General features: G+C 41.8%; 1 protein-coding gene across 2 annotated transcripts in view; it reads left to right on the top strand.

Moving 5' to 3' along the window:
• LOC146859544 (CD5 antigen-like) overlaps positions 1–25,029 on the top strand; it is a 1,596,548-nt gene that overhangs the window by 456,047 nt on the left and 1,115,472 nt on the right. Inside the window, exon 6 of one of the 2 annotated variants that reach the window (XM_085650243.1) lies at positions 16,733–16,765. The exons of the other annotated variant lie outside the window; for it this stretch is intronic. Coding sequence (XP_085506369.1) covers positions 16,733–16,765 — 33 coding nt within the window. The remainder of the gene's footprint in view (positions 1–16,732; positions 16,766–25,029) is intronic. 2 annotated transcript variants of the gene reach the window in all.

The raw sequence follows: 25,029 nt of genomic DNA, 5'->3' as shown, positions 1-25,029 counted from the left end.
GGACTTTTCACCATGCGAATCGTGATTGCCAGTTCGTACGGCACTTGTACGATTCGTACGGTAAAAAGACCGGATACGAGTCGCACAGGGGAATTTTTTACCGGATCATGATCGGCACCTATATGTCTATTTTAAATATTTTTTTATTAAATTATATTTATTAATTATTAATTTTTAACATTGTGAAATATATTTAAATATGTTTATTTGATTTATAAGTATTATTATGTTTATTTTACATATTTTTTATCCTTAAAAAAAAACGATATTTTTAACAACGATATTTTTGACATCTATATTTTCTTTTCGATATTTTTGTACTTACCATGTTGTAGATAGGATGTCGATATTCTTGAAATCGATATTAGTGTTGCGATATTTTTGTAGGTCGAATTTCTGACTGTCGATATTTTGTCAGAGAACCGCAGAGAGAAATAACATTTTCATTTTACTTAACTTGCTTACCTAGCTGGCAACTCAAAACTTTGCTGGGCATTGCACGCCATTATTCTCTCAGAGGGCTGGTTTGAAAGGGGAGGTCCCACCTCAATACCTCTCCCAGTCCTTGATGGGGCTGGAAGCTTTGCCAAATCAGAAGATGGCACAGTGCTGGGGACCCTGCCCCTACTCCTCTGTGTGGCTTTTCATTGGCCTCAGGGATACACTAATGTGAACCCTGACAACCACCTTTTAACAGATATTCCTTGCAAGCTGAGGCATGTGCAGTATGTCTGCCAAATAAAATAGAGTGTCCCTGTGTGTGGGGGTCATTGTAGAACTACACCCCTCAGACATGTGCAATCCAGACATTCAGATACTCAGGTGCCAATTACGATCCGGTAAAAAAAATTCCCGTACGACTCGTATCCGGTCTTTTTACAGTACGAATCGTACAAGTGCCGTACAAACTGGCAATCACGATTCGCATGGGAAAAAGACCATACGAATCGCATTGGGAATAATTCCCCACACGTCCTCGGGTCGGAAAAAGTGTCCGACACGTCCTCGGACGATTTACCGTACAAACGTGAAAAGCGAAGTCCGACCGGGGAATCACGATCCGTCCCGGGCGTCCGAATGTACAACCGTATGGTTAAAAGACCGTCCGCACCGAACTCCTATAACAACCATGGAGACGTCCAAACAGGTGCCCGGTACGTGCCGTACCCCCCCAGCCCCCGCATGTACGTGCCGTACCCCACCCCAGCCCCCGCATGTACGCGCCGTACCCCCCCCAGCCCCCGCATGTACGTGTCGAACCCCCCCGTGTATGTACACCCGAGTACGTGTCGAACCCCCCCGTGTATGTACACCCGAGTACGTGTCGAACTGTACGTGTCGAACCCCCCCGTGTATGTACACCTGAGTACGTGTCGAACTGTACGTGTCGAACCCCCCTGTGTATGTACACCCGAGTACGTGTCAAACCCCCCAATGTATGTACACCCGAGTACGTGTCGAACCCCCCTGTGTATGTACACCCGAGTACGTGTCGAACCCCCCGTGTATGTACACCCGAGAACGTGTCGAACTCTACGTGTCGAACCCCCCCCGTGTATGTACACCCGAGTACGTTCAAGTCGTACCCCCACCCGTGTATGTACGGTGCGTACCCCCAGCGCTGGGGGTACGCACCGTACATACACGGGTGGGGGTACGACTCGAACGTACTCGGGTGTACATACACGGGGGGGGTTCGACACGTACAGTTCGACACGTACTCGGGTGTACATACACGGGGGGGTTCGACACGTACAGTTCGACACGTACTCCGGTGTACATACACGGGGGGGTTCGACACGTACTCGGGTGTACATACACGGGGGAGTTCGACGCGTACATGCGGGGGCTGGGGGGGGTTCGACGCGTACATGCGGGGGCTGGGGGGGGTACGGCGCGTACATGCGGGGGCTGGGGGGGGTACGGCGCTTACTGGGCCACCTACTCTGGTCGTTTCGCGCCGTACTTCGCATTTCCGGCACTTTTTGGGTGCCGTAAAAATATTGCCGTCCGGACTGCTGTCGGTTCGAATCGTACTTCCTGGGTCGTGAAACGCTGCCTGGAAGCGTCCCGACGTCACGTCGCAGCATTCCCGGATCACATTCGTATGCATATTTTCGTCGGTCTGTGTTTTTTACGATTCGTACGGAAATGGTGTTTCCGTGCGAATCGTAATTCCATGTTTGTAATGTTTTACAACCGGGTACGAGTCGGACGGAGAATACGCTCCGACCGACGGTTCGTACCCGTTTTTTCCCGGATCGTAATCGGCACCAGAGTGTTTTTAAACAACCCTCTGTAGCAGGATCTTGCCTCAGCCCCCGCAACCCCACCCTCCTCCTTCTGCCATAAGAAGCCTGGCGATGAGGCAGAGGGGGCTTTGCCATTGTTTATGAAAACTTTTATTTTCATTGGTTATGTTATGTGAAGTGGATTTGTATAGCACAGTTTTCCACCGGATAAGGTTTGCAGATGCTGAGCAGATGTATAGGAACAAGGGTCGTGTGGGTGGTTAGTTGAAGAGCCAGATTGAAGCATTCCTGTTAAATGACATCAGGACATGGGAAGGCTGTTTCATCTTAGGTTTATTCCATAGAGATCCCATCCATGCAGCAGCAGGCATCAACAGCAACTGAACAAGTTTACTTCCAAATCTTCTCACATAGAATACGGTGATATCACAGATGACACCACAAACATTCCTAACCTGACATCTAATAATAAAATAAGGCAGATTAAATGTATGTCAGTACATTAACATACTACACACCTCCCTTCTTTAGACAAAAAAACAAATGTACAAAAGTTTATACATAATCAGAAAGATAAGATGTTTTTCTACAAATTCTGGATGAAGAACGATTTTTATCATTCCCAGTTTCTCTTCGATAGAAACCATCTTCACTTTTCTCAAGACTATCATTTACTCTTCCTTTTACAACCACTACTCTATTCAAGTTCCAAATTCTATGATCCTGTGTCTTTATAGCATTCTTAAATACCTCAATGACTCTTATAGGTTTCATGAACTTTGCAACAGAATTACCCATCAAGCCAGGACGTTTGATCATTACCAAATCCCTAACCAACACTTTTGTTGTTCTTAGCATCAAAATAACATTTCCTCTGTTTTCCTTTTTCTTCTTCTCTTTTTTGAATGATGTCATTGTCACATTTATTTTCCTTGCCTTTACTCAACTCATACTTACTAACCCATGTAGGTTCAACATTGGTGTTTGGAACTCTGCCTCTGAATAAAAGAAAAGGTGTCTTACCAGTGATGGAATGAGGAGACCATCTGTACTCCTCAATTTTCTTTAATACTTCATCTTTCCAATTCAGAGACATAGATTTAGCTAAAGCTCATAATCACTCTGTTAAATCTCTCCACCATTCCATTGGCCTCGGGATGATAGAGAGAACACGTCTTGTGTACAATACCTTCAGATGCTAAAATGTTTTTCATCCCTTCCGACACTAGCTGAACTCCATTATCTGTTAATAAGGATTCAGGTATTCCTTCTTTAGAAAACAAGTTTTTTAATCATTTAATTATATGACCTGTATCAATGCTTGATAAAAAGAAAACTTCAGGTCATCATGAGAACATGTCAATTACAACCACTACAAAAGTTTGAGAGCCATTACTATGAATTGGACCAAGAATATCTAAAGCAATTTCTTGCCAAGGATTAAATGGACGTCTCCTTCAGACCATTGGCTGGACACGAGTGCACATGGACTTGTCACTCAGTGTGCATGGGATATAATCACGTATTGCACGTTCCACTTCTATGTCCATGCCTGGCCACCAATATGATTTTCTCAATCGTTCCTTACATTTTGTAATACCAGCATGTGAGGAATGGATTAGATCTATGAATTCTTTCCAAAGATGCAGGGAGGAACTAACCTCGTTCCCCGAAATAACAGATTATTGTCCACTGATAATTCATTACCCACTGCCCAACATTTTTTAGTACTCTCAGATCCTTCCTTGTTGCTGTTCCAGCCCTTCTTAATCAGATCTAAAATTTAATTTAGAACCACATCCAGTGCCAATTCATCACACCATCTTTATTCACTAATGATCTGTTGATCAATGGTACAAACCAATTCATCAGAATCCTCTCAATCATTTTCAGCAGACAAAGTGTTGGGTGTAAGACGTGACAGCACATCTGCTACATTATTTTCAACTCCTGGTATGTATTTTATCATGAAATTATATTCTTGTGGCTCTATCACCCACTTTGTTATTTTGTTGGATATGGCATTGAGGCCCTTTTTACTAAATATCTCCAACAGGGGCTTATGATCAGTTCTCACTTCGAAATCAACACCCCAAAGGAACCTTTAAAAAAATGTTGTAGCCCAAAATACTGCAAGGGGCTCTCGTTCCACAACTGAATATCTAGTTTCAGGATCTTTGAGACTTTGTGACAAACACATAATGGTTTGCATCCCATAGGAACCCTTCTGTTGCAAAACAGATCCCAAACCCTTTTCACTTGCATCAGTGATGAGTATGGGTTTGATCATAGGGTTAAAACTAGCAAGAGAAGGTGCTGCTTTAAGTTTTCTTTTGATATCAATGAACTCCTTTTCACAACATTCAGTCCATTTGAAATCCACGCCTTTCTTTAATAGGTATCTCATATTTGCTGCGCAATTAGCAAAGTTATTTACAAATTTCGAATAGTATTCAACTACCCCTAAACATTTCATGAGTTCACTTTTATTGGACGGTGAACTCATCTCTTGAATTGTATTAATTAGATCAGCTTTAGGTTTCACACCATCACTAGTAATGTTGTGACCTAAGTAATCTATTGAGTTTGTTCTAAATTTACATTTTTCAGCCTTAATTGTTAAATTATGGTCTGAAAGTCTCCCCAAAGCTAGTTTCAAGCGAGAGTCATGTTGACAGTTATCATCCCCATAGATTAATATGTCATCTTGGTAAACATAGACACCTGATAAACCTTGAAGAATATTTTCCATTACTCTCTGAAACACTGAAGAGGCTGATACTAATCCAAAGAGCATACGTATAAATCTGTATGTGCCGAAAGGTGTTATGAAAGAAGTTAAATCCCTACATGACTCTTCCAATTCTATCTGTTGATACGCCGAGGTAAGATCTATTGCACTAAAATCTTTGGCTCCACCCAACAGAGACAATAATTCGTTTATGTTTGGCAAAGGATATTTGTCGATCACTACACATTTGTATAATTGTCTCAAGTCAATGCAGAGTCTCAAATCCCCTTTGGATTTGTGTGCTGCCACTACCGGAGCCAACCATTCTGTCCCTTCAACCTCTTCTATGATTCCCCAATCTTTTAATTTTTCAATTTCTTTTTGCATATCCTCCCTTACTGAAAGAGGAACATTCCTCACTTTGCAACATACAGGAATAGCATCTTTTTTAAGTATAATTTTATGCTTGTATCCTTTGAGACACTCCAGACTTTTACTGAAAACATTGGGATACTCTTTCTTAAGTTCATCAAGCAAATCCCCACTTTCTTTTTTCATAATAGAATTTATGTCTCTTCTTAGTTGAATGGGAGGATTAGCATTGGGGTCAAGGAAGACTCCAAGGTCACCTTGATGGATCCAACGGATGATGCTATCACCTTTTATTGATATGTAAATTTTACCTGAAACCAATTTCTTTTTGTACTCAATCAGACCTGTGAAATACCCATGAAGTTTGATGGGCTCTCCCCCATAAGCCAATGGCCTTATGTATGGCTTCAAAAGTTTTCAAATTATTCATATAAAATCCACATGAAACAATTGTAATTTTCGCTCCTGAATAGGCCTGGGCGGTAAATTCAGTTCCGTTCGCGGAATTTGTGGAATTTAGGTAATTTCGCGTTCCGTGGAGAATGCAGAATTGCCCAAAATTCTGCTTTCCGCGGCTTCGCGGAATTTTTGCTTGTTCGCGATCTCAAAATGCCTGTTCGCGAGATATTTCCCCCCGAGCACGCAAACAGCGATCGCGAACAGGAAAAAAGCATTGCGAACAAGCAATTCCGCGTGTTCGCGGAATTTCTGCGTGTTCGCGGTGATTTTAAACCATTTCGCGGAGATTTGCGTAACGCGACAAGGCAAATTCCGCCCACCCCTACTCCTGAATCGAATAAAATTCTAGTTTTTGCTCCTTCAACTAAGATTTCATCATATGGACAATTCTTCTTCTTTTCTCCACTTACCACCTGTACAACTATCTGACCACATTCATAATCTCTGGAGTTGGATTCATCGTATTCACAATCATTAACATCAACTTCTTTAACCTTAGGTATCACCTTACTATTGCACATTGAGGCAAAAGGACCTTTCTTTTTGCATTTAGGACATGTTAAACCTAAAGCTGGACACTTTATATTATTAGCCAAATGTCCCATTTTACCGCATCTGAAACACTTACTATTGGTCCATTTTTCATTTATTTATTCTTTGTTTGATGAGGCTCCTTTGTAACTCCTATCTTTAGATCCATAACTCACTTTACCTTTGTTCTTAATTTCTTGAACCTTGAACTCTTTCATAGAATCTTTCTTCAAAACTGCAACACATTTCATCGAATGTTCAAACCTTTTGGCTACAACGAGAACCTCATCTAGGGTAGGCTCATCACGTGACCATAATTCTTCCCTGACTTTCTCCATATTGCATCCAAACATGAACTGATCACGTATACGTTCATCAGTTAAGCCATCGAATTTACAAGAAGAAGCAAGTTTCCTTAAAATAGTTACATAGCATTCCACCGTTTCCTCATCACCTTGCATCCTCTTAGCGAACGTATACCTTTCTAAAATAGTGCTTACCTGTGGCAAGTAATGATTATCTTGTTTTTTGATGCATATTTCATAGTCGTTGAGCCCATTCGCTTCTTCACGTGATAAGTCTGGTAGGTGGTCAAAAACATCTTGCCCCTCTGACCCTAAACAATGTAAAAGTAACAAAGACTTTCTCTCTGCACTAAGTGAAGGGCCACATACCCTAGAATACCTTTCAAATACAACTTTCCACTTCTTCCATTGTATAGGAGGATTACCTGCCTCAGATAAAAAAAATGGGGCTGCAATAACATTTAGCATTTTTAGTTTTCTATTGTATATTCAAATATTGTGCATGAATGTGTGATGTGTTACTTATATAGCAACCATACAAACTGGCTTAAATATAAAGCTAATTATACAATTATGCTTATTTCGAAGTATATTCTATTTAGAGAAATGACTGTTATGTATATCTGCTAAGGGCAGTAATCTCGGAGCCGTGTATGTTAGCTTCTAGCATACTATACTATAAAGTCACTAGTTCATGCGCACAAGGTAAAACAAATACATTTTTAGCACCTCCCAAATGTAGGTCAAAGTTATAAAGCTGTGCGTATCAGCGTAAATTGTGATGCTGAGCGCACGATGAACAAAACTAAAACTAGTAAAAGCTGTGCGCATCGGCATGTAGCTTCCGATCGTGATGCTGAGTGCACTTCAGGTTGCTAGGATACTCAAAAGCGTCGCTTTCAAAATGGCCTCCACGTAGAATTATACTGCGGAATGACGTCAGACGCCTGCGTGACTGCAGCAAGTTGACGTTCACTGTGATTTTCGGAAGAAGAAGGTTCCTGACACGACATATGAAGAAGTTCTATTCCTCGTTCATAAAATCTCAAGGCCAGGTAACGGCAACAAAGAGATGTTGGTGTTTACTTTTGAAGCATTAGCAACTTTCAAATTATATGCAGTCTCACGATGCCTTTTTCAATGTGATTGACAATCATAAACAAATATTAAGCGCTATACGAGCTGCAAATCAAATTCCAAGCGCTGAATCATCAATCAAAGGCGCAAAAACACAAAGAGTAGCTAATGTTACTGAATGTTATCAATGACGCCAAAGCCCCAAGGTTTTGTCAAAGTTACCGATGATCGACTTCTTTAAATTAAGCCATCAGCAAGCATAGAAATGATGTTTATGAAAATCAGGAAGATAGTTTTAAAACAGCACTAATTCCAAGATTCGGATGTTCCCACGACAATCCTAAGCGTGCTTAAATGTTCTTAAACAATTCTCAAAGTAGAAATATTATTTACAAATTAAGTCTTGCATGAGTAACTTCTATCAAAATTAAAGGATGAGACCATATCGGAAATGTATTTACCCAAACTTTAATACATATGCGGCGAAGCTCCCAATCCTTATTAAAATGAAATTTGATAACCAAATCTTGCTGAAATTAAACTCTGGTAAAGTTCCTTAGTATTCACTGTCACTTTAGAGAAATTTGAGGAGAAATGTCGTATTCTAGAGCAATGTAAATTGGGCTCTTATAGATAAAAGACCTGTGCTCTTTAAATGAAGAAATTTCTCACCAGACTTCAGTGTTGAGATCTCACATGGGCATCCTGCCAACTACGCCAGTGAAGCATTCCTGTTAAATGACATCAGGACACAGGAAGGATGTTTCATCTTAGGTTTATTCCATAGAGTTTCCATCCATGCAGCAGCAGGCATCAACAGCAACTGAGCAAGTTTACTTCCAAATCTTCTCACATAGAATACGGTGACATCACATATGACACCACTAACATTCCTAACCTGACATCTAATAATAACATAAGCCAGATTAAATGTATGTCAATACATTGACATACTACACAGATCTTCAGCCTCTTGCAGGATTCAAGAAGGGAGCAGGAGGAGGCCCTGAAGTGAAGAGAGAGGTTGTAGCAAGGTGCGATGTGGAGAAATCTAGGCCTCACATTCTACGTTTGAGGAAACAGGGTGTATGTGCGAGAGGTTGTGAGGCTGAGGACAGGGTCTGGTGGATTGGTGGAAGTGAATGCAGCTGTTAAGATATGCTAGCCCTATGTTATGCAGTGTCCTAAACGTGTGTGTGAAGTCATTAACACTGCTACTCTGATAAATGCACAGGGGCCTCGAAGGAGGCAGGGTGGCTGCACCCTGAAGCCCCTGATAGGGAGCAACTGCTGTTGATTATAGGTTTGTATGTTCAAGATTACAAAACTTGGTTTTAGGATTTTTAAGAGTCAGACAAAGTGCAAAGAACGTGCAAAAGAAATTCTTCATGTTAACCATACAGTTGGAAATTTTTGTCTCTAAATTGTGGTGCCCATGGAGAGACACGGTCCAAAATTGCCAAAGTGATATTTTTAGAATTTAAAATTGAATTCTAATGAGAAAGGAGAATATAGATGTTGTATCTCCTTTCTAATGAGGGCTTTACAGTTCATTCAAGTGACTAGTAACTGAATGAGCTTTAATCTTGGTCAATGGAAATGTGTTTGCAGTTTTTATTTGCCAGTTCCTGAAATATTAGGAGGCTCGTTTGAAATGAGCATGCATCCTCTGAGAACAGTTATTTCCAATCGGTGATTAAAAGAAACCTCCACTGATTTCTATGTCCACTATGATTTGTGTTGATGTCTTTTCAAATGAGCTGAACTAATGTATTATCATTACTCAATCTTATTTAATGCATTTATTTACTGGAAACAAAATCTTGAATAATATTCAACTAGTTTATTGAAAATTCAAACCTGATTTGTGACTTGGCCAAATTCGTAAAGTCTAAAAACGTGTCTATACATTTTACTTGTTAAATGATCAATGTGTCTGGCTACTGATGAAGGTTGGGCAGCAAGGCTATGTGTTATTGTTGGGAGAGATTTGTTTATCTCTGATGGAAAGTGGAGCATTCAGGGAATTGATGTTTTTTTTATATCAATTTGAATGCCAGAGCAAAGAAAGTTGCCTTTTGGGTTAGTGAGTTTCTGTGAGGTTCGACGGTGCCTCGATATTCAAACAATAAGCCCAAGTATTTATATTCATGAGCGGTTTCTATTTTTTTCTTATGGAGGTATTTTGGATTTTGTTTCCTCATTGTTAATTTCTAGTTTACTTGGGTCACAGTAAGAAATTATGTGATTTAATGATCTTTATAGACCTGCAGGGGTTTTATAGAGTAAGATTGTATCATCTGCACATTGCAGGATCGGTAGGTCTTGACTAATGGATAGCCAGTTCCGGTGTGTCTACTTGTGACGTGTCGATCACATCATAGAGAGCCACAATGTAAATATTAAATAAGAAGAGGGCTAATATGCAGCCCTGTATCAGCCCATTAAAAGTCCATATTTTTCTTGACCTTTTCCGTCTGCATGCAAAATGATAATGTAATATGGATTTGTCGAGTGCTGATTTTCACCCATGAGAATATCTTGGCACTGGGTAGGTGAGTGTAGGTGTGTAGTAAGGCTGGGCAGAGTGTATTGCCATAGTCAACTCTTCTTGTGATTAGGGACTGCATGATGAAATGTCTGATATCTAATGGGAGTCACTTGAAGATTTTACATAGCATGCAGAGGATGTGGATGCGTGAGGAGGCGACGGGGTTGAGATGGGTCTTTATCGTGAGTATTGTATCCAGGCTGAGAACTAGGTTCCAAGCATGGTTTGTTGAGGAGGGTGTGGGTCCAGGTTTGGAGGGCAGCCAGGTGGAGTCCCAAGGTGAGCTGTTATTCCCAAAGATCAGCACTTCAATTTTGTTCGTGTTGAGCTTGAGGCCGTTTTATTCCATCAAATTAGCCACGCTGGTCATGCATTGCTTGAAGTTTGCCTTGGTGGTGACCTTATTCATCTGAGAGGGAAAAAATGAGCTGGGTGTCATCAGCAAAGAAAATGATGTTGGTTCCTTTGGATCTGATGATTTTTGCCAGAGAAGCAATGCACAAGTTGAAAAGTGTGGGGCTGAGTGACAATCCCTGTCGGACTCCATAGATGAGGTCATTGGGTTCCGATGTGAACGGCGTGAGTCTGACTTGTTGCGTTCTTCCGGAGAGGATGGAAGCTATCCATTTGAGTTCTGGTCCTGGTATTTAGGGGTGGACAATAAATTCTACTCCGCCATTGGAGTTCACAGAGTTTTGGCCTCTCTGCATTACAATTATAACCCCGAGTTATTGCAAAACTCAGCCAACTGCTGTAAGGCACTTTTTTTCTCATGCGTTGCTCGCCAGTGGTAAGTTGGTGAGTGTGAGTGAGAATTGGCATTCCTTAGCATGATTTTCAGGTGCTGGGGGGGCACCTGACAATATTTCCTCAATGTGAGCAGTCACAACTATTTGAAGTGAGAAAGCTGCTGCTTCAGTGGAAAATCTACTCGAGCTGCAGTAAAGAAGCAGCACCCTCTGGTGTGCCAAGTGGTTCATTCTCACTGATTTTGCTGTGCGGAACAAGCTCCCTGAACTGAAAATCATTGCCAGTAGCGCGATGTGCCAATTTCCGCCCGTTTGCTGAACTCTGAAGAATCTTGCTGAGTTTTCATGTAACTCCGTGGAATTCCTTGGAGTGAAACTCCTCAAGCTCTACCCACCCCTACTTGTATCACTGCTGTGTGTAGTCTAGCATTGAAAGTGTGGTGGAAGATGGTGTTGAAAGCGGCGGAGAGGTTGAGGAGAATGAGGGTGGTGGTCTCTCTATGGCAGAGGATGATGTGGATGTTATCTGTGGCAGGAATGAGGACTGGTTCAGTGCTGTGGTTGTTTTCAATTCCTGATCGTGAGTCGTACAGAGCTTGTGGTGTTCTAGGTTATTAGAGAGTTGTTTGATGTTCTTCTCAGTGACTTTGGCTGGGAAGGGGAGCAGCGAGAGGGTTCGCTAATTACTGAGTACATCGGAGTTGGCTGAAGGTTTTCAAGGATGGTGGTGACATTGTCATGTTTCCGGCTATCAAGGAAAGTGACTGTCTTGAGGGAGGTGTTAATGATTGAAGTGAGTGCAGTGCTGTTCATGGCTCTTCCCAGGTTGCAGTCATGGTGGAGGCAGGGTTCTGTAGGCACCCCTGAGTTGACTGTCTTCTTTATTGCTGCAGTGTCCTCGATAGATAGATGTTTCATGCTGTCAGTTCGTGGTCTTTGCTTAGCAGGCTGGGCAAGTCAATGAGGTGTGGCTGGGGTTCAAAGTTGCTATAGACCTTGGTGATTTTTTCATGGAAGAAGTTAGAGAGGTTGAACCCGAGTTCTTCTGTATGTATGATGGCGTTGGTCACAGCTGTTGGGTTGGTTAATTTCTTGACAATGGAAAAAAGTCCCTCGCCATGGTGGGAGCTAGATTTGATTCTCAGGATCAGGACCTTTTTTTGGTCTTTTTCACTTGATGGTGATAGTATCTAAGTACGGCCTTGTAGGTGTTTATTTTGGTGGTTCCTCTGGTGATTTTCCATTTCCTTTCAAGCTGTTTACAAGCTCTCTTGGATTTCTTGAGGTCAGTGTTGTACCAGCTATCATCATGTAGGCTATCTGAATGGCATTCAGCAGTGGTACCGGAATATTGCATTGTTGCAGTTTTTACCACAGAATATTATGCTGGACCTTGTCAAAGGCCACTTTGAAATCTCTAAATTTTGAGTGTAATGATGACTTTGTTCCAATGAGTTTTCCCACTAGTATAGTGAGCTTCGCAACTGAGTCATGATGAAAGGCGGTCTGAGCAAACGGGTTCAGAGATTGTTTTTCAGCCCGACCATCCAGATCTTGTAAAATGCACTTTAAAAAATGTTTTGCCTCAATATCTAACTAGGTGTTAAGCTTACAGTTTGCTTGGTTCTTTTGGTCTCCTTTTTAATAAATAGTTTCTTGGTTTTTTGTATTACCTGCGTTGTTCTTCAGTAGTTGAAGAGTTAAGGAGAGAACTAGGTGCCTTTGCCTTGTCTTACTGTACGGAAAGGCCTCATTTTGCATGACCACCCGAAAGTGTTGGACTGATACTGCTGGTTTTTTGACTGTGAGAGTGCACAGAGGACTGCAAACCAGAACTTAGTGCCAATGCTCTGAGCCCTAAAGTGTATGTTTGATTGGCTTAAATCTAATTGGCATAAGTTAACTTACCAAGGGTACCCAGTGCATGTAGGTTTTGTATAGCTGAACTAACTATAACAGGGGAATTTCTAGGGTTTTGTACGAGGGATATGTCCAACTAACTATAACACCCCTGAAACCTATGGTTTTTTCAGTGAATTTCTAAGGTTTTTTAAATGCCAATTCCTAACTATAACGCCCCTGAAACCTATGGTTTTTTCAGTGAATATAAATATAACCCCCCCCCCCCCCCCTAAGGTAGAGCTCTAAAAAAATTCCAGGGCAGGGTGCTGTAAATTAAAAGATAGAACATGTATTCATCATTTTTACTGTGGAAAGGCTTGTTATCCCATTAGCGAGTGCAGAGTTACACGCTGACACATCAGCTGTGCTAAATTGTGAATGAGACTGCTAAGTTTGGTACTCCGAGGTCTGAAACAAATCGTTACCTTAAACCCAACTTGATGCCCAGGTCGAATTTAATGTAACTTCCACATAAAAGTAGCTTTTAGAATGTTGCCATTCTTTTGCCCAAAGTTTTCCCGGTGGCCATTTGCAGATGCTGGCCTGAAGACAGTCTTTCGCTGTCCTTCGCCGTGTGGTGAAGAGTGACTTCCAAGTGGAGCCACAATACAGTCCTGAGTTTGGAGGAGGTATGACCTCTCCCTGGCAAGAAGAGTCACAGGGTAAGATTATAAGGGAAGCCACATTTGAAGGGCAAATGATAGACACAAGAGGTGCTGATCCTTTGTCCTGATAGACAGGTTAGCATCAGGGACAGAGATTGGTGCCAAGTGGCCTAAACAGTTTTCCCATGGGTGTGCAGCCCACACTTAGTCATACCTCTTGGGTGGGCTACAAAGCTCCACACATTAAGAGAAGTGTTAGGCCATCTTGGGAGTGGGCAAAAAAGTGCACTCTGGGATAGCTAGTTCCCACACATTGCAGGAAGTCATCATCAGGAGGGAAGGGACCCGGTAGCCTTTTGGCTAGTAACCACCCCATCCCCCAAGGGCATTTTCTGGTCATTAATATGGCACCCCCAACACCCAGGCCTCAGATCACATCTGGACTTGGAAGAGGACTGACAAAGGACTGCAGTGCTGTTCCCTGGACCTGGCAGAAGAGGATACTCAAGGAGTCAGTTTGCTGACTTTGTGTTCCCACTGCAGGGCAATAACAATCTGAAGAAGCCCACCTGGCAAGTCAGTAACCACAATCACTCGACCACCACTGACTATTGACGAGCAGCCTGCAAGACCAAGACCCAACAATCACAACTGAACATTTGCTTCCCTGACCAGGACTTTGAGTGACATTGAGCCCTGTGGGGAACGTCACTCCACACTGATTGTGGACGGAGGAGTAGCACCGGGTAGATCACTGTTGATTACACATTTTCCTCAGCATCATACGGCATCTTCAGCATCTTATATTCCTTGCATCAGAACTACTCCATTCATGTCTACAGAGATTCTTTGTTTGAGCTGAAACTGGACTTGAAAAGGCTCCGGTGACAGGTAACTGTCCGACTACTCCTCACTTGTCACCTTGGCATGTTTTCTGCTGGAGTTGGTCATCCAAAGTGGGCCACGGTACCCAAACACAACTCTTTAACAAGTGATCCAAAGTATCTGCTAACTGCAGTAGTTGCCAATGCTTGCTGATAATTGAGTGAAAAGCAGTAATTTACGTTTTACTGAAAAATCTATATCTCTGGTAGTTTTTCTTAATTTTTACTTTCTACAAATTCATAAAAATATGTGTTGTGTGACTTTCTCAAGTGGTTATTCTGGTACTTCCAAATTCTTTGCACTTGTTTTTTTGTTGAAGCCTTACTGTTCATAGTCACAGCTACTCAGGGTTGAGCTATAGTTTTACAAATGAGCCTGACTAGACTCAAGATAGTATTGTGAGTATATTACATGGTGACGTCACACAACTGCACCATGTAATACACCACTTTCCTCACAGTTGCCCTTTGCTTTCAAAAAGGTGCAGCTGGAAGAGAGTTTGGCTGGGTGCACTGTCATGCCTTCCCTTGTCGTATTGTGGTAAGTAATAATGACTCATTTATCCTCTCAGGAGGTAATACTTATGCAATATTTGTTGCTATCCTCTTGTCGACTGCCCTGGGATGATATGTTTCAGTTAGCTCTGCTTGGCTTTCTGTTTGTCCGTCTGTTAAGAGCCATTATGAATTGATACCAACTTTCCTTCAGAATCGTCTTGGGGATTCTTTTTTGTTTTCTGGCTTTCCTATGGATTGCATTTTTCTTCTCCGTTAGGTCCTTACTGAACAAAGAGGAGCTATTATGCTGTATCTGGACTATTGCAAAAATTCTTTCTTGGATCGTTTTGCATTTCATTTTTGGTGTTGGATGGACATATACATTAATTCATATGAGCGATTTTTTTTTAGAATAATTTCCAGTTTTGTTTACAGGTGGCTTGGATTTGGTTTCTTTCAAGTGGAAGCTTTGCTATTTTATCCTTGTTAACTGAGTTTAGGAAAATGGCAAGACGATCCTTTGCGCGACCTAACTTCTTTACTTTTCTTGTACGTCAAATTTGAGAATTCTCATTGCGGAGAGTCAGTCCCAAGTGCAGAGACTCACCCACTCCTGAGGGGTATTCACCATGAATGCAGAGGCCCTTTGTTAATCTGGCACATAATATATTTCCTTGGATCAGCATACCCAGTTGTCCTTTTGAACTATATTGTAGTCAGAAAATAATCTAGTTATAGCTTTCCACATAATCTAAGTTGACTTGAATGTTTAACAATGGTGGACTTTAAAAATGCCTTAATGCCATGTTAGCTGACACCACTGCATGTTAAGATCTGGCATTATTGGGACCTGAAAGTTGGCAAAAAGGTAATCGAAACTCAGACAAAGACCTAAATCTTTGGTCTTTGCCACTGAGCTCTGTCCTCAAAGACAGTATCAAGGAAAGGCCAAAGAGAATTGATCCAGTCCACACTGTCCTGCAGAATCCAGCCTTTTTCTCTTCCTCAAATTTTTGATGACACTTTCACCAGATATTTTTGATCTTGTGCATTTATATATCCACTTTTCATTTTATTTTTATGCAGGTTATCCTAAACCAAGTGCTTTATTAGTACAGTGCTCGAAAGTTGTGATAAGATGTCAGCCACCACCTTATCACCCACGCATTTGAGTTAAAGAGCGCCTCACTCTACTGTGAAGATTAGGTCACATCATATACGGTTGGCCCTGACAAAATAGCCCTAGATCGCTCCACGACTACCTTATGGATGAAATATGTTGACCTATAACTTAGACCAGAGCTTGCTAGACGGTCTATAGGTGACAGATTTACACTCTCACTTGAAGAGACACAGACCATAGTATCCTAAGTGTCTCTGCCTTCTTTTTTAAGCTCAAGATCTACCGGGGATATCACATTAAATATTTTGTTGGCATCTGGTTGACAGTTGATTTTATCTTCACACCATTCACCGGTCTTCTCACATTGTAGGACACACCATTCCTTGTTCTACGGTGCTCAATTGGCATATTTATTAACACATCTCCGACAAAGAACCCTCTTGTGGGGCCCGCCAGGCATTGCAGCGCCGGCCTGGCGAGGAGCACCGCCCTATGATGAAGCATGTCACCTTCAGGTGAATGAGGGCAACTGGGAACGTCTCAACACAGACTGTATGCCTGTATCCTCCATGTCTCACCACACTGTGATACCGCTTCTGATGTAGTCTGTAGTAGTACAATTTGTTGTTTGGAGTTTTATTTCTATTTAAAACAAAGATCAATGATCTTAACTTCAATTGATTTTTTTTACAGAGAATCGGAAATTGCGCCCCCAGATCTACAAAGGTAATGCATTTTTAACAATGTATGCAGATAATTAGACATGTAATTCATTTAGCATGTATTTTAATTAGGATCTTTGTGTATGTATTTCATGGATGTATGACGTAACAACGCGAGTCATTACAACGCGTGCAGTTACATCGCGGTAGTTACAACGACTACGATGTTACTACGCTATGCCATTACAATGCAAGTCTTTACATCGACTTGCGCTAGATGGCGTGCTAACATTAGAAAAGCGTAATTTACTATTCCAACTCCAGTCCACTTAACAGTAGGGAAGGTGTTGGGATAGTAAACTACTTTCCAGCCTCCCCTGCCCTGACTCCAGCCTAAATACATGGAGTATGCAATCCTTTGTGTGAAAGCAGGACACAGCCCGTTCAGTTGCAAGTGGGGCTGTACTCAGCTCCACCCCCCATTCTGTCAGTGATGTCACATCCAGGCACACCTAAGCTCACTATTGTATGTGGCTGTTTAGGAAGAATACACAAAGTACAACTGCCAATGACACCCAGTCATATGAGACAGCGGAAGGCTACAGGTACTGAATGGCTAAGGCTGGAAAATGACACCTTTATAAAGTTGGCATTTTCAAAATTGTATTTTAGAATCTGACTTTACCATTAAAGAGGATTTTTAATTACAATTCAAAAGACACCAAACATGAACAGGTCACCTTTTCCCATTCCAAAGTTAGCCCTTATTAAGTGTAATAATGCAACCCAATTTTATCCTATAGCTGAATTAGGTCACACAGTAGTGAAAATGAATGACTGAATTACACCCTTTCTTTTTAATTTATATATAAACTCCTTCAAGGAAGGCCCTTTTGGACACAAAAGCTGACTGTCCCCAGGTAGTTAAGCCTATCCTGCCGGTCCTCTTATATGCGGACGACGCAGTCCACTTGGCGAGGACAGCTAGGGGTCTACAACTTCTCCTGAACTCTTTTGCCCTCTTTATGGAGGACCTGGACCTGTCAGTTAATCACTCCAAATCTTATATCATGCAGGTGGGACCCCACAAGGCTAAGCAGTCTACCTTCAAGCTCGGACTCTCGTCGATACCAAAAGACTAATGTTTTCTCCTACATGGGAGTAGTGTTTGACAACACCTGTAGTTGGTGCCCCCTGCTTACGTGGAAGAAAGGAGAATTAGTGAAAGCTTCTGCAGCTGTTTTTAACTTTGCCAGCAGAGTGGGAGGGAAACCAATAGGGGCTCTTTTGAAGATTTATCAAGCCAAATGTATTTTAATGGCCAGCTATGGGAGCGAGATATGGGGCCGCATTGAGGTAGGGACCATGCAACCTGCTGAAAACTCTTTCTTGCGATGGGTCCTTTCCGTTCCGCAAAGCTTCCCGTCCTATGCCGTGTACGAAGAGTTTGGGATGTCTTTCCTCTCAGATGAACCGGCCTTCCGTCCCTTGGCATTGTGGCTTAAGATCTGGGCTAAGCAAGAGAACTCACTTAGCAAAGACATCCTATGGGATTGTCTATCTCTCGACCATGTTTTGCGCATTGGGTGGCTACAATACATAAGAGTCCGCCTCTCGAGGCTAGGCAGAGCTGATCTGTTTACCTAACCCGAGCGCACATGTAAGATGGACATTGTTTGGGCCAAAGAGTGCATCTTAAGAAGGTGCCGCTGTGAAAGAGAGGAAAAAGAGCTGTGTAAGCCTAGTGTGCGTAAAACACATTGTGTTGAAAACAGTGCCAACCACTGAGCCATATCTTTTAGGGATCAAAAGTATTCACAATTGTTTTTTATTGACAACGTTTTGTCTCGACCATTTTCACTATCTTTTGGCACATCCCCGTGGCTCCCACAGAGGTCAGTGCCTCATGCCCTGTGGCTGCGACAGAGAGTCTCCTCAGGATATGATGCAAGTTTTAATATTTTGTACTTTTTATGCTGTTCCTAGAAAGTTATTTATTATTCCCATCCTAAAAAAATGGATTTTAGGAGGGTGAGACCAGCTTTTATCTTTTTAAAACTCCTTTCTAGTGACACTGTTCTGTATACTCTTAACTTTTTTTCGGGTTGCCATCAGACTTAGGGCAATCCGCGATTAATCTTTTAATTGCAACCCATGTACTTTTTAACTTGTGTTTAGATTATCTGGGACGTATCTTAATTGTCATTCAGTAACCTGGTCGTTGTTTTATTGTTGTTAGTATGACTTTTATGGTTTTTATTTATAAAACCGAATAATAAAGTTTATTGAATTGAATGTTGAATGAAATACTTTATTTTGTATGGTCATTAAAACCATTACAAACTGGTTGATTAAGAATCTAAAAATCAGATAATTGATCAATAATATAGCAGCAACAGACAACAATACCTAACAGAACATTTCATCATGTATGGCTGATAAAAACGTTAAAAACAGTTATTTGAAAAAATAATATTAATTGATGCAGTAAATCAATATTCACTTAACAAGAATGTGTTATAGTTGACTGTGTGACCAAATTAAGTGTGCAAGTTTTTGTCCTTCGCTGATCTTTTCTCTACCAGTATCAAAAACTTTGTAAAGCGGATATGTAAGTGCAAATTATTAGGGTCCAAGTACCCAGTGGTTGCCTCTCTACAGGAGAGAATACCCTGTTTGACAAGGATCTCCGTTCAACTAGTAGATGGGAACAAATGCACATGTTGTGAATAGTAGTCTCCGTCGCTGAATGTCATCGCCTACAGACCCTGCGAGGCTTGGATCACATCATTGGTGGAGCCAAGTCATGCATTGGCAGACTTACGGATTTAAAGTGCATACACTTTCTTTTTAAAAAGATTGAATGGCACACAAGTAAGGTAGCCTGTTATTAACTGTATAATCATTAAAAATCATCCATGCATAGGAGAGGTTAGATAAAAGATTCTTGCCCTGTGCTCTTGACAGCCGTTGCAAGACCTTTTTAAATATTTGTTTGAATTCTTGAAATGAAACGGGCATAGCCCACAAATCTCTTAATTGAATGAATCTAACGCTGCGTCCAAATATTTCCCAAAGGAAGATGTTCTATTCTCAGTGGCTTTTTCCGTCCAGCTTGTGTAGTCCTGGGAATTGGGGTCAGTGGCCTTTAGCTTAAAAGGAAACATACTTTAAATTTGCAAACCATCTGGCCTTTTACACCAAATTCCAAGAGGATTTTGGCAGGTGAAGAATATTTAGCAAGATGAAAAATCTGCCTATAAATATTAGCTATAATCATGTCCATAAAATTTGCCGCTTTGCAACAAAAAACTTTGCAGTCATAAGTTAGGGTTGGCAGCAGCTTGCCATTCAATATTTTAACCATAAGCTTCAGCGTCATTCGACTCAGAGACCTGTTAAGAGTAAAAATGGCTGTCAGCAGGGCGTTAGCTTTCTATTTAATGGCTTACTTATGAGCCCGCATTATCCTTAAAAATGGTGCAAAGGCAGTTATACACAAGGTGCACAAGGTACCCACGTGTCTGCGTGCTGAACTTAAGCGTGAACTGGAACGTTTGTGTGACATGGACATAATTGAGTCCATTGAGGGGTCTGAATGGTTAGCCCTCATAGTTTTAGCACGCAAGGCTGACAATTCCCTTAGGATGTGTGTGGACTTGAGCGATCTCAAAGCCAAAATTTGGGTGGATCACTGATCATTGTACAACTTAAAGGAAATGTTGGCAACATTAGATAGAGCCAGGTATGTTTCTTCATTTGACATTTCCTCAGCTTATCACCAAGTTGAGCTAAGCAAAGACTCCAGACACCTTACCTCCTTCGTGACACAAGAAGGACCTTTCCGTTACAAATGCATGCCCTTTGGTTTGGCTTCAGCTTCTGCAGTGTTTCAGCGCATCATGGGCCATTTATTCAAAAACACTGTGGGAGTTGTTTTTTATCAACACGATATCCTCGTCTATGCACAAACTGAGCTGGAGCATGACTGCAGAGTCAAACACGTTCTGGATACTGTAAAGTGGCATGGCCTGACTTTAAGGAGGGACAAATGTAAGTTTTTTCAGGAGATTGTGGACTATCTGTGTCACTCCATTTCCTTTAATGGAGTGGAACCCAAAGTAAAGATTTTAGATGCCATTCAAAATGTACCGAACAAAACAAAGAGAGTGCCAATGCTGCACTGAAATTTCAAGAAAAGTTTTTAAATTCAAAATGTACCGGCACCTAGAAATAAAGACCAACTTCACTCCTTTCTAGGGTTAGTGGAGTACTATGCCAAATTTGTGGGAAATTTTGATGATAAACCTCCAGTTTGCGTGTGCTCCTAAAGAAACATGCCAGGTTTGTGTGGTGACACAAATGTGATGATCAGTTTAAACTTCTCAAAAAGAAAATTGTGATGGCACGACCCCTGAAAATATTTAACAGTAATGACCTGTGCATTGTCTCTACCGATGCCAGCAATGTGGGGTTGGGTGCTGTTCTTATGCAAAAGAGAAGTGATGGTTGCAATGAAACCATTGCATTTGCCTCCAGGAGTCTTCGAGGTGCTGAGAGCACTGACTCCACTATTGAGAAAGAGGATTAGCCGTATGGTGGGGTGTTCAGTATTTTCAAAATTTTCTGTGGGGGAATGAATTTGTTCTTATTACCGATCACAAGCCCCTAGTTGATCTTTTTACCAAAAAGGGTGGCGACCGTACCACACCACGGATAGCTAAATGGCAATACAGGTTACAGGAATTTAATTATCGTTTGATGTATGTGGCAGGTGCTAAAAACAACATAGCTGACTGTTTATCCTGGTTACCCCTTGTTGAAAATGTTAGCGAATTTCCCGAGGAAGATCTCAACATTGTGTGTGCTGTGGGTGCTGTCGTAGATACTGTGAAGGGTGCACTTTCTGAATGTGAGCAGTTACAGGCTGTATCTGAAGACGACAAAATTAAGATGGTTGTTGACTATCTGGTTAATGGTTGGCCCTTCAACAAGAATTTTTCCTCTGAACTTATTCCTTTTAAAAGAGTTTGCAAAGAGTTGTCCATGGTGGAAGGAATACTACATAGGGGTGCTCTTTTGGCTGTTCTGGTATGCATGCACAAGACAATTCTAGACCTGCCCACACAGGTCATCTTGGTATTCGTGCCGTGAAACGCAGAGTCAGAGAGGACTTTTGGTGGCCCGGGTTGGACAGATCCATTGAGCATTATGTTAGGGACTGTTGCGCAGGTGTTTTGAGAGACAAGTCACAGGTAACTCATCCCTCTCCTATTGACCCCATTGTTGTGAAGGATTCACCTTGGTGCAAACTAGCTTTTGACATTGTGGGTCCTTTTGGTATCACTGGGAGTTCGCCCTTGTATGCACTAGTCTTGGTGGACTACATGTTCAAGTGGCCTGAGGTGAAGTTTGTGGAGTGTGTTATTTTCTCATCCGTTATTAATCCTTTCAAAGAAGTGACCTCCGTGAAGGGTTTCCAGAGTAACTGGTGACTGATAATGGCACCCAGTTGGTTTCCTTGGAAATGCAGCATTTTATTAGGGAACATGGCATCAAACACTTTTTAACTTCTCTTTATCACCCCCGCAGCAATGGTCTTGTTGAACGCATGAATTGTGTTATCAAAGATCAATTGCAATTGGCTTTGGTAAACGGTTTGCACTGGAGAATGGCCATTGCTGACATTCTGTGGGCAGGCAGGTCTACCCCTCATATAAGTACCGTCATTTCACCCTTCGCTCTTCTCAGGGGGAGGGTTGCTGTTTCCAAGTTAAACAAAGATTGGATGTCTAGGAAAGAGGTTGATCAGCGTAAACTTGGCAAAGTAGCGGACGTGAGAGCAACTGTACAATCGAAGTATGCTACTGCTTCTAGGAAAGTTTCTCCTGTTTGTGATTGGGTGAGTATCAAGAAGCCCGGTTTTGTTCACAAAGGAACTTCTTGGTTCTCAGCTCCGGCAAAAGTGAAAGAGGTGAAGGACTGTGTGGTGTTGTTAGAGAATGGGAAAATATGGAATAAATGTGCCATTTCCGTCATTCCCCAATCCAAGGTTGTGTACGTTGGAGGGAAGTTGGGTGTTCATTTTGATCATGCTTCTACTCCTCCTACTACCAATGCTACTTCTGCTCATTCAGGTTCCTCTATTGCTGATGCAACTCCTGTTCATTCTGGTTACACTTCTCCTGCTCATTCAGGTCGCTCTATTTCAGGTTCCTCTACTGCTAGTGTGATTGTTCATTCTGGTTAGTCTTCTGCTAATGAATTCCCTTCCAGAAAGGGTGTTTTGTCTAGATCACACAACTTCCAGGAGTTTTCCTTCCAGGGTAAGAGCTGCCCCTATTAAGTTTCATGAGTATGTTATGTATTGATTATGTTGAGTTGCCCTGTTAGTTATATTTGTTTCAGTTATTTTTTTTCGTTGTTATATTGTGAAGGAAAGGGGGTGTATTGTGGATCTGCATTGGAATGTTGGAATGATCCTAGTTGTTGGTTCCCTTCGTGGGACACAGATTGTACTGTTGTGGCAGTTGCTGCCTGGGAGCTGCCTTGATGGGACATATTAAGCAAAGTGCTTACCAGTGGCTGCTGCACTTCTTTTCAGTGTCGAAGTCAACTTGTTTAGGCAGCCCAATCCAATATGGCCACCGGCGTGATGACGCCTAAGTGTGATTGTAAGAGCACTGCGGCCGTAACGCACGTCGCGTGATAGAGTTTCCAAACATAGTAGCGTCACACACACGTTGCTATGGCGCGTCGTCACATGCTAGATTTCCAAGATGAGAGCTTAGCTGGACAGCGTTGTCACAAACACAGCCTGGGTTTACAAGGTAGCAGCGTTGCAGGAGAGCGTCGTCACAGCCGTGCAACTGCTGTCGAGATACAACAAAAGTGCCCAAAAATACACAATAAGGGCAAGGAATATCAGAGGAACACCGGATCTTCAAAGAAGTAACCACCATTGAAGGCAGAAGTTCGGATAAAGCTCCAATGCTCTGATTGGGCATCGAAGCCCTGAAAAAAAACAACTGGGTCCAGAAGACAAGACCGCACCTATTTCGCTGAAGATGAAGTGGCAGGAGTAGTTTTCTTCACTCATCGCCACTTGTAAGGATCGATGAATGCCAGGTAGGTGAGTTTACAAAGATTTTAAAGAGAGCGGCACAGTACAAACCAGCCAGAGTAAGCAAGGATAACAATCTGCCATTACGCAGTTCTAGAACAGTAAGTACCAGATAAACAATGCATGCACATGGAATACTTAAAGCGTGACATAACCAGCATACAAAAGGAAGAAAAGAAAGAATGCAACAGTTTGAAATAAGAAATATGCCAACTGAGGCACTATGATAACAAGCTTTTTGCTAGCTAAGTGATATAAGGTGTTTAATTGTTCCAATAAAACTGTTAAGTGGACAGGAACAAAGATCTGATATGCTATTTAAAGTCCTGCACTCCTGTGAGGGATATTATATGAGAGAACTTCTGGACTCTGATAGAAGAATGCAAACCTGCAATTCCATAACAAAGTATTACGAGTTACCATTGGTTAAGATTTATAAGTGATGTTTAAATTTGTATTCCAGGCTATTTAGATTTATGTTTTTGTTCAAGTGGGCACCAAAAATGTATCCGGCCAGACTAACAAGACTGTGATGGAGGGCCAGTCCGTGGATGAATCCCCGAAATGATTTTAGTTCCAAATGGACTTATTAAGAAGAGCTTTGAGGCTAAAAATTACCAACAATGGGATCGTAAATATTCCAAGCAGTTCAGTTACAAATAAGGGCTGAAAAGAAAAGGCAGAAATCACAAATCTAAAAGAGAAGGAGGACTATAAGTGTGAATTTGGCAGACAAAGAACTGCCAGGTGTGAAGGTACCCCTGGATTTTAAAGATCTTGTGGTGGGTAAAGAAAGCATACAGGCTACAGGCTGCTTATGGGTGAACGGAGCAAATTAAAAGAAACTTACGGCTCATGATTCACATGTCAAATCTCTTGAGGAAGACGGCTTGCAGCGATACATATAAAGACATGATGTTTTATTAAGTTGTGTTATGTTATGTCTATTTGTATAGCATGCTAATCACCTGTGAGGGTATCCAAGTGCTTTGCAGGTGGGTAGGCAGCTGTCTCCCAGGTGAGATTGCTCAAAAAACCAAGTCTCCAGCTTCTTACAGAACTCAAGAGGAGATGAGGAAGCTCAGACAGATGAGGTTCTTGGGGTGCAACCTGTAGGGTGGTATGCTGATGTTTTGTGTTCTTCCTGTGTGGAAAAAGCAGATCCAATAGAGGGCGGGTCCTTGGATGCCTATTTTATGTAGTCT

This window comes from Triturus cristatus, chromosome 3_2, assembly GCF_964204655.1.
Source record: "Triturus cristatus chromosome 3_2, aTriCri1.1, whole genome shotgun sequence".
In the NCBI taxonomy this organism is placed as follows: Eukaryota; Metazoa; Chordata; class Amphibia; order Caudata; family Salamandridae; genus Triturus; species Triturus cristatus.
Note: the sequence above shows the minus strand (reverse complement) of the source record. Positions and strands in the feature narration are given on the sequence as shown.